The sequence below is a fragment of the Cicer arietinum genome, chromosome 6, assembly GCF_000331145.2.
Source record: "Cicer arietinum cultivar CDC Frontier isolate Library 1 chromosome 6, Cicar.CDCFrontier_v2.0, whole genome shotgun sequence".
Taxonomy (NCBI): domain Eukaryota; kingdom Viridiplantae; phylum Streptophyta; class Magnoliopsida; order Fabales; family Fabaceae; genus Cicer; species Cicer arietinum.
In genome coordinates, this window is record NC_021165.2 from 64951876 (window position 1) to 64961822 (window position 9947).

At 33.7% G+C, this 9947-nt stretch overlaps 1 protein-coding gene across 2 annotated transcripts in view; it reads left to right on the forward strand.

Annotated features, from left to right (window-relative positions):
- The window catches only part of LOC101500562 (uncharacterized), an 11722-nt gene extending 4595 nt beyond the window's left edge, over positions 1–7127 (forward strand). Inside the window, exons 3-9 of one of the 2 annotated variants that reach the window (XM_073369849.1) lie at positions 200–270; positions 413–433; positions 1322–1434; positions 2439–2543; positions 3283–5286; positions 5385–5592; positions 6007–7127. In XM_073369849.1, coding sequence (XP_073225950.1) covers positions 200–270; positions 413–433; positions 1322–1434; positions 2439–2543; positions 3283–5286; positions 5385–5592; positions 6007–6809 — 3325 coding nt within the window. In that variant the 3' untranslated portion in view covers positions 6810–7127. Of the gene's footprint in view, positions 1–199; positions 271–412; positions 434–1321; positions 1435–2438; positions 2544–3282; positions 5287–5384; positions 5593–6000 lie in introns of both variants that reach the window. The other variant, XM_004505982.4, reaches the window with a different exon arrangement.
- The last annotated feature ends 2820 nt before the right edge of the window (positions 7128–9947 follow it).

Consider the following 9947-nt stretch of genomic DNA (forward strand, 5'->3'; position numbering starts at 1 on the left):
AAAGAGTGTATAGTTTATTCTTACTTTTTACTAGTCACACTCTCTTTTTTATTCTAAACTGGTGGATCAAACGAGCAAATTGAAAATATTGTGGTTTTTCATTTGCTAGTAAATGACGGAGCTTTAATTTTTACTGCATTGGGTGATTATTATGTCACATAAGCTTATTTTTCTAGCTTCTCTGATCTGGTTTCCTTAGGGGGATCAATAATGTTGATCAGCCTACTTCAAAATCTAATGATGAAAAGTCATGTGCTAGAAATAAGGAAGGTCAGTGATCTCCATCATTTTTATGTTTTGTTTTGTTTATAAGTTTTTACAGTTCAAATGAAGTTGACAAATAGTAAGAATTGTTGTAGCGTTTAGTGTTGCTTCCTATATTAGCTTCTGATAGCATTGTGTACTTTTGCAGGAAAATCAGGAAATTCAGTGGGTAATGTCTCTTTATCCCGACTTAGTTCAACTGCTTGTGTTTTTAGTAGTGTTTCAATCTGGTGATCTTATAGTTTCTCATTATTTGAGAAGCATCAATCTTGACGAAGATGCGTACCTTTTTTATTTGAGGCATGGGGAAGCCATCTAAGTTGTATCATGACCTTTTACTTCAAAATGACACTTTTATTTGTTTTGGTATGGAAGAAGAATAGGTGACCTTGAGGAGGTTTTAAATTCTGGCATTATTTGGCCTACATCTCAGATTGAGGCAGTACCTGTTACTTGCCATCTCAGTTGTAGCTGAAATGACACTTAAATCCGTACTTATTCTCTCTTATCCTATTGAGTATGGAATAAGAAGTGGTAAAGTTGTCAATCCGGCTTATCTGAGGGAAAATATTGACTGAGGCATAAGCAAAAACAGTTTAACAATGTTGAAGGACAAATTTAGGTGGCTTCTTACATCTTTGGTGATGATTCTTATTGCTTATCAGAGCTTAGATGCATTCTCCTCTGTTTTTTTTCCTCCTTAAACTGAACAAAGCACATTTTCTTTTATCATACAAACTACTAACAGCGTACTTTATTCATTTTCTCCATCCCAAGTTGATTTGAGTTTGCTTACTCTTTCTAGTTTCTTACTATTTTCTTTCACAGCCCTTTTTAGTTAATTTGGTTGAATTCTCTCCCCCTCTCCCTCTCAATAAATTTTGCTGCATCACTCGCTAGAGCCACCCATATTGCCAATCTGTCTCAAAATGAGGTAGTTTTTGGGTCTTCTCCCTCAAGTTTCAACCCGCCTTTCTCCTCATTTTGATACAGATTGGTAATGCATTCCACATGAATTACATCTTTTACTCAATTTGTTTGTTCAATCAAATGTCAGAGGGGCCACAAGGGAACAATGTTGAAACTGATAAAATAAGGAAACAGCAGAGGAGCTTACATCTTTCACTGAAGCCAGAGATAGCAAAGCTTTGTGAAATTCTTCTTCTCCCAGTATGCAACTTGTTTTTATTTTATTAGGTTTTACTTGCTGTTTGTTTGTCCCCCACAGTTGTCCTTTTTCTTTGACAACAAGATTACACTTTATTTACCAGATTGTTTTGGTATTGATGAGATATGATATGACTTGTAATAGAGTGTATAAAAGCATGCAGTTCAATAATACTAATTAATGTAAAAGGTCTTTGGAGTTTGTTTTTTATCGTTGATTTAGAAATGAAAAGTGTGAAGTTGATGTGCTAGATCCTGGCTAAGTTAAAAAAGCTTATTGATTGAATTGGTGCTGTAACATTTTGTTTAAAAGATGAAATTAATAGTGATATCTGAAATAGGAAATGTATAAGGGTTTTTGAAACAGTAGGTGGAAAGAAGATAATAGATTGGAAATGACTGCTGTTTGCATGCAATAAAAGAGTGAAGGTGACGAGGTCGATGTGTTTTGGATCTAATTATATTCTAGACATACCTTACCGGATTCATTCTTAAAACAAAGATCAATATCATTTGAAAGTTCTGGAAGAAAAATATGTTAGAAACAATTGATGAGAACATATTTATGATTGGATGATCTGCTGCAGGTTTCTTGAGCTCTTTTTTGTTGATAGTTTGATTTTGTTTGAAAGTGTTCATGTGTCATCCTCATTGATGGATTAATTTTGTTGTATTATGGAGTCATTGAACACATTCAAATAGCTGCAATAATGGATTTATTTTTTAGCAATTAAACCTGGATTCAAGATTATGAATGTAGATTTTTGAACTTAAGGAAATATGGAGTGCACACCTTTCAGAATAGTTTACAATTTCTTAGATATTTGAATGGCGTTGACTTTGGGTTTAGAAATCAATATTGCTGCAATTTTTCTAATCCAACTTTGGACTTTAAAAGATTGTGTTCTATCATTCATGGGTTTTGTGATTTTCAATCTAGTTGGCCGATCTAAGCTCTATTATCAGCAAATTTGGTGATGTTTTAACATAACTTTGTGACATTGCAGGATAATGTCAAGATTATGGTTGGAAATTTTCTTGAATATACCATGAACAATTACAAAATCTGTACAGAACCAGTATCAATTTTACAGGCTTTTCAATTATCTCTGGTCAGAATATTTTCTTGATTTTTCTTCTGTTTCATCCCTTTATTTCTTATTCAATTTTCTCCCCTGCCTATACATGGTAACATCTTTTTTTGTTAGTGTTTTTTCTTCCAAAAAACTGGAATTTTAATTCTTTTCCCCTGTTTATATTATATGTAACTGTTGGTAATCCAAGGTTAATTGTATAGGTCGATTGTTGATGTGGTCATGCTTTCTTGATTATGTCATCTAAGAGTTGTTGACAACTTTTGCCTCATTTTGTTTTTCATCTTCTGTAACTTGGATTTGAATGATTGCCTATGCTGTGGAATCTCACTAAATTATAAAGTGCATCATGCTTGGTTTGGTGGTGCAGAATGAAGAAGCATTTTTAAGGATTACTAGTAAGAATAGTTCAGTTATAATATCAGTATACATAACGTTATTTATAATATCGTTGTGACGAAAAAACAAATGAACATTTTTTTTTAAAAGGAAAGGATTATTCTGTTGTATAGGGATTACTGTTATTCTTAGAAATTTAAAGAATAACATAATAATCTGTAAATATGCTTCTTCATTCTGCATCATTTGACTTTTATTTTTTTTCATTTTTGGAAAACCTATTACTTCATTAATGTCACTCTGTTGGTTTTGCATCTACTCTGACATTTGTCTGTTGCTGCAACCTAATTGGCAAAACTTTTTCCTTTGTACTTGATCCAGCTGGTCAACTTCATGCCTGTTTCATTTACTGTTTCAGTGCTGTACTGCTTCTTCTTTGCTAAGGCACAAACTTGACACTGAAGCTTCCCTCATTCTTGCAAAGCGGCACTTGAATTTTGATTGTAAGAAAGAAGCGATTGATGAAATTAATGCAAGGCTGTGGGATCTGAAGGACAATTTTTTATTAGTCACAAGAAAATTTAATGTCGTTGGCTCTCCAAAAGCTTCTGAACCATCTAATAGGGTTCATTCGAATACAGATATAACTCCAGATGTTGAATTGACTAAAAGTGATATTTCTGGAAATATTAAAGAAAGTCGGAAGCGCAAAAACCAATGGAGAATGCTACTTCATAATCAACAGGAAAATAAACATAAGTTGGAAAAAGATATTGAGACCGAAAAGGCTGATTTTATAAAAAGATACAAAATAGAATGGGCATCTATTAAAACCTATTCTGTGAAGAGAAAAGAGAAGCTTAACGTTTTCAAAAGTATATATGATAAAAGATTTGCAGAATTGAGAAGGCAGCATGAAGTACGTCTCCAGGCTCTTGAAACCAACCAATTAGAAGCACAACATAAATTCCGAGAGTCTTCAGCACCAGATGAATTGTTAAACATAGTTTCTTTGAAGGAACATGTGACGCCCCTTAATGCTTCAAAAATCCTTCTGTCTGATGAAGTGTCAGAAATTAGTCTTAAACGGGCCACTGCCAGTGAATTTAGTAGGGAGGCAGCTGTGGGATTGCCCCAAACAATCAAAAGTACTGACTATCCAGAGAATGAAGCTCCTCTGAGTTCTTCTTCCACAGATCAAATATCTGATGAAGGTTTAGATGGGGTTGTTTCATCAAGGCCTTGTAGCTCATCTAGTCCAAGCAAAGTTCCAGCTACAATTTCCCTTTCAAATTCACCTTCTTCAACTCAACAAGTTCCTGATAGAATCTTGCCGACTATAACTGATGGACAAATACCAGTCATGGTGCCAGAATTGAGTAGGGAGGCAGCTGTGGAATTGCCCACCACAGTTAGAAGTACTGATTATCCAGAGAATGCAGCTCCTCTGAATTCTCTACCCACAGATCAAATAGCTGATGGAGGTTTAGATGGTGTTGTATCATCAAGGCCTTTTATCTCTTCTAGTCCAAGAAATGGTAGTCCAGCTACATTTTCCCTTTTGAATTCACCTTCTTCAACACAACAAGTTCCTGATAGAGTTTTGGCAACTATAACTGATGGACAAATACCAGCCATGGTGCCAGAAAATAGCCATGAAGAGACTGCATGTCAATTAATAGACAATTTGATATTGAATGAGAGCACTTCGTCAGAATGTAGAACCGTGACAGAAAACACTTTGTCCCAGGAGACTTCAGAATGTAGACCAGTGGATTCCATTGAGCCTCTAGAACAAGTGCCGATGCAGCTAGTATCATCGGTAGAGTCACCGCCTAGTCTAGTTCATATTTTACCTGCTAATCAATCCAACCACATTTCAAAGGTAATGGAGCCTCCAGAGCAGGTGCAGCAATTAGCTTCTTCAGGGTTCCTTTCTTCCAACCAGGATTTGTCTAACTTACCTTCGGCGACTGGAGTTGAGGACCAGGAAGCGACCAATGAAGATCTCTCTAGTAAGATTCCTGAGGCATCAACTGAGGTTCTCAATGAAGATCTCTCCAGCAAGATTCCTGAGACATCAACTGAGGTTCAAAATCAAGCCGTTGAGCAACCTGCCCTGGATTTAGAAGTTGATTCACAATCACGTCAAGTTATGCCTCCAGTTTCAAACGTGGTCCTTGATTCATCTGTACCTGGTGGAGTCAGAGACCCGTCATCAGACACAAGAAATTTGTCAACTAACAGTGTTATCAACAATCGTCCTATTCAAGCTGCAGCACAATCAGCTTCGAGGAATGTTCCACCTATGCATCATGCAGCTTCGAGGAATGTTCCACCTTTGTGCCATGATCCACTTAGTCATGAATTGGAAAGAATACGTAAAATGACAGAGCAAAATCTGAAAAACCATGAAAATATGGTTAGCTTCTGCTCTACTCATTGCTGTGAGAATACTTAGATTTTATATTTTACCTTCCTTTTATGATAACTGCTATGTTATTCTATTTGTTGGAGCAGAAATTACAGCTGAAATGTAATTTTGAGAAGGAGGTTGAGGAACTTCGCAGGAAGTATGATAATCAACTGAAGTTGATTGACGTTGAATTTCAGAAAGCAAGGACAAACTATGATACACAATTTCACACAGTTTATATGCACAAGATATTGGCAGATGCCTTAAAGGCTAATTCGGATCCTAAGTTATTTGGTGCATCAGGAATGCAAGGTATACTCCCTTTTGCTGACTGCAGTAATTGTGAAATGTCTGACATCTATTATTCTCTTGACTAAAAATTTTGTACAAAAGTAAAAGTATATTTGCTGTTACCAATAAGATATTTGTCGAGATATATTTACTGGGATAATATAGTGCTTCTGATATTGTTTTATTACTTGTATATTTTTAAACATACACATCCCCAAAATGGGAAAAAATGAATCTGGACAAAAGATGCTAATGAACATAGGGCCTTTCCCTTTTAGTAAGGGGTGGAGAGCATTTGAAATCAAGCTCTCCACCAAACAGTGCATACCTGAAGCTTTTGCTGGCGCTTTCTGTTTTTTCTATATAATGATGATGACCGATGCATATCTGTAGCTTTATCTTTTTCTTACCACATTATACTAATCTCAGATGCAGGTTTTATCCAGCTGGCATCTCAGCATTCAAGACAGCAACATGCTACTTTACCCTCTCTGGTTGCTACTCCATCTTCCCGTGGACCTCCTGCAGCCACTTTGCAGAATTCTCACGCAACAACTGGCGCTCACACTATGGCACCGCCACCTATTCAAGCCACCACTAACAAGACATCCGGAACTTTCAGCCGTTTTTCTGCAAGACTACCTCCTATCAACTCCATCCATTCACCCTCGGGATATCTTCAAACTGTTAGGGAGATACGTGCCCCTGCACCACATCTCCAGAATTGTAGACCCTCAACATCTCTACCTGCCTCCAGTCTTGGTGGGGAGATACGTTCCCCTGCACCGCATATCCAGCCTTATAGACCTTCAACATCTCAACCACCGCATATCCAGCCTTATAGACCTTCAACATCTCAACCACCTTCAAGTCTCGGTGGAGTTCCACATGGTCTGCCAAGTCAGCCTGCACCCAGTAACTCTCCAGCAAGTTCTGTATCATTATCTCAGTGGCTGCTCAGACCAATGCAAACGCCAATGCCGGCAATCTCTCAGTTTGATGCTCATAGAGGGTATGGGCATGAGAAAACAAGTGGGTTCCCAACTCCTAACCTATCTGCCCTGAATATGCGCGTGAACGCTAATAGTCAATCTAGCATTAATCTGCCAAATACTCGGCCACATATGTCGGATTTGGCTTCTTTGAATCATTCCCAATTTGGCACAAGTAGCATGCCTGCTAACTCATCCCGTGAAGCTATACCTTCTGATGTTGTCTGTTTATCAGATGATGACTGACTAGAGGAGGCGTTCATATATTTTTTGCATATTTGTCCTGACTCTTGGCAGTGATATATGCTCCTTTCTATTTTTTATGCTAGAGGTTTCCAATTGCTTTTGTTGGTGGTTTAATCCCCTCTTCTTTCATAAAAAAGGGCGGCTTCTTACTTGAGTTTAGGATCAGAACTGTGGTGATCATGATGTCTCGCTCACCAGTTTTTGTTTAGTGCATCTCTGTAATTATCAATATTGACATATTATATGTACATAATAATATATGTAATGTAATTAAGTAGATTGGATTCAAGTGATTAATGAGTTTTAGTTAATGACGAACTATTCAATAGAATATGAGTTCAAATTTTGGGTGGAATAATTGTTGTTTACATTTTAGTTACCCTTAGACTAAACTCTGAATTATTAAGTCAATTTTTCTTTGAAAATTGGAGGGTCAAGACAGCAAAACTTAATTAACTACATGGTTCTTTTTCTAGATTGCAATAGTCAAACAATATTTTCAAACACATATATATACAAGAGGCATATCAAGAGGCATATACAAGAGGTGAAATGATTAATTGATGACCCTTGTGTCTAAATACACGGTGTCGATGGAATTCCATTTATAACTTTTTCATGTGCCCAGTCTTCTCGTTAATTGCTTCTAGAACGAAGGACCCTTGAACCAAATCCTTTTACAGTACATTTGCTGGATAAATATCAGTTATTTCTTTATCTCGTATGCTAATTCAACAGAGGCTCAATTTATAATAATCTCTTTATTTTCTATATTATATAATTTAATGTTCACTGTAAAATTGGTCCACTTCCTTTGTAATTAATTGGCGTAGTCTTCATCTACCATTATTTGGAATGAATCTCTAATTGATATTTCTGGTTGCAAGTGTGAGAAAACTAAAAGAGGAAACGAAGAACGTTGGAAAACAATACAATTGTTGATGGGCCTAAATAAAAAAAAATACAGTCATTGATGGCCACTGCAATAAAGGAGAACAAAGAAAAGGGTAAATGTTAGATGTTAAAAGTGATATTAATACTAATTTTTTGGCATGATCAATGAGAAATGTATAATTCTATTTGGGTCAAAGTATAAATTAAAATTAATTGGATTAATTCCTTATAGGTCAGCTAATCTATGGTAAGATAAGTTTGCGAGTATTGCATGTTAAATGCCACCACGTTAGGGAAATATGTCCACCTTGGATGAAGAGTGGTCTTCCAAAAGTGCAAGTTTGAGATAATTCCAATCAACTCGACTATTTCTAGATAAATTTTAAACATGTGTCATCTTCATTTACCTTTCTTTTTATAGAATTTTAAAAAATTAATTTTAATTTTATACTTTTAAGAATGATATTTAGAGAATTTATTTAAAAATAGTAAAAGTTATTTCAAACTCATTTGTTATAGATTAAAAAAAGTCATGTTGACATTTAATAACTTTGATGTTCATTATTAAAGATTTTATCATTATAAAAATCACATTTAAAAAATATATTTTTTTAAAGTGATTTTTATGATAAACTTCTCAAAATAGGTTTTAATTTTAATCGATTTTGAATTTTCATTATTAACAAAAATTTGTACTGTATACTATAGATAAAATACTTAATAATATATCATAATAAACTATTTAAATCAATTTGTTATGTAAAACTTTATTTAAAACTTTATTTTAGAAAACTTGTAATAAAATATTATAAACTGTAATAGATGGATCCATCCAACAAGATTCTTAAAAATGAGTTTCAACTAGCCGACATTGCAAAAGACTAATTATCGTGAAATACTTAAAATATATAATTGGATCATCAATTTTAAGAATAGACATCATAAGAGTTTCAAAAATTTACTTATTATCAAAAGAGTCCGAAGTAAAATATTTGAGAATGAGAGATACCAAACATGTTGGATACACAATGTTTCAATTTAAGAACGAATCATGAATAAGAATCTTAATAAGTTGTTCGGTTTATAAGTTAAAAGACGCGAAAGAATATTACAAAAGAGATCTTGAATTTAAACATGTAAAAATAATCTAACTATTAATTTACTAACATTTCTCTAATATAAAAAAAAAAAGTCTTTTAGATAATTGGTTGAAATCCATATCCAAGAGCTTTATTGAAAAAAGCAAGTCATAGAGATCTGAACGAATAATTTTGGAAAACACATACACATTGATAACAAATTTATTACCACTAACTAGATTAACTAAATTATAGAGACTAATTCCTTGAGTTATGTCGCACCATAATAAAGAACAAAAGTCTCCTTCAAATTTTTTAACGTGACTGCATTCTTAGGGTTAAATTAATTTGAACTCAAAACATCTTATCAAGCTAATAGAGATTTTACTTGTTACATATTTATGAATAAATGATTCATACGTTATGTCACAAAAGAAGAAATATAAAACGACAGTCAACATAAGAACGTTGAATTTGAAGAAAACAATAGTGATTGTTTGGAGTAGTTGGTTTTGGTCCCTCTGTTTAAGACCCTACAACAAAAGTAGTCTATTGGCCAGTGAGAAAATTGGTTATATATGTTTGCATGTTAAAGGCATACTATAATATTATCATTCACAGATTTGAATGAGCAAGTTCATTGATTTTATCTCGTTTACCATGAATATATTATCATTCACAAACTATACAAAAGTAATTCAAAGAATAATGCGCATACGTAGGTTAGGTTTTATTAGAATAAATAAATAAAATAGGTACGTGTTAAAAAAATGTTACAAAATATTAATAAAATTCAATTATTCAAAGAGACCAGAAATTACAGGATTAATATGAAGAATTCTATGGTGTGTAAGTCAAACTATTAAATTATTTGATAAAAAAACGGTATTAATAAAATAAAATAAAAAGTAATGAAAATACTTTCAAAATTAAATTTAAAAATAAAAATTATATAACCATCTCGAAATTTAAAGCGCTCTTAAAATCTTTGTATCATGAGAGAAAGGATGTCAAAAACATGCTGAAATAATCATAATTCAACCATTTACAATAGATGAATTTATTTAATGACTAGAGTATTTTATAATACACTTGTGTTATTTAAATACATATGTTTGTACGCGGCACTATATATTTATTTTTATTTCACTTATATATATATATA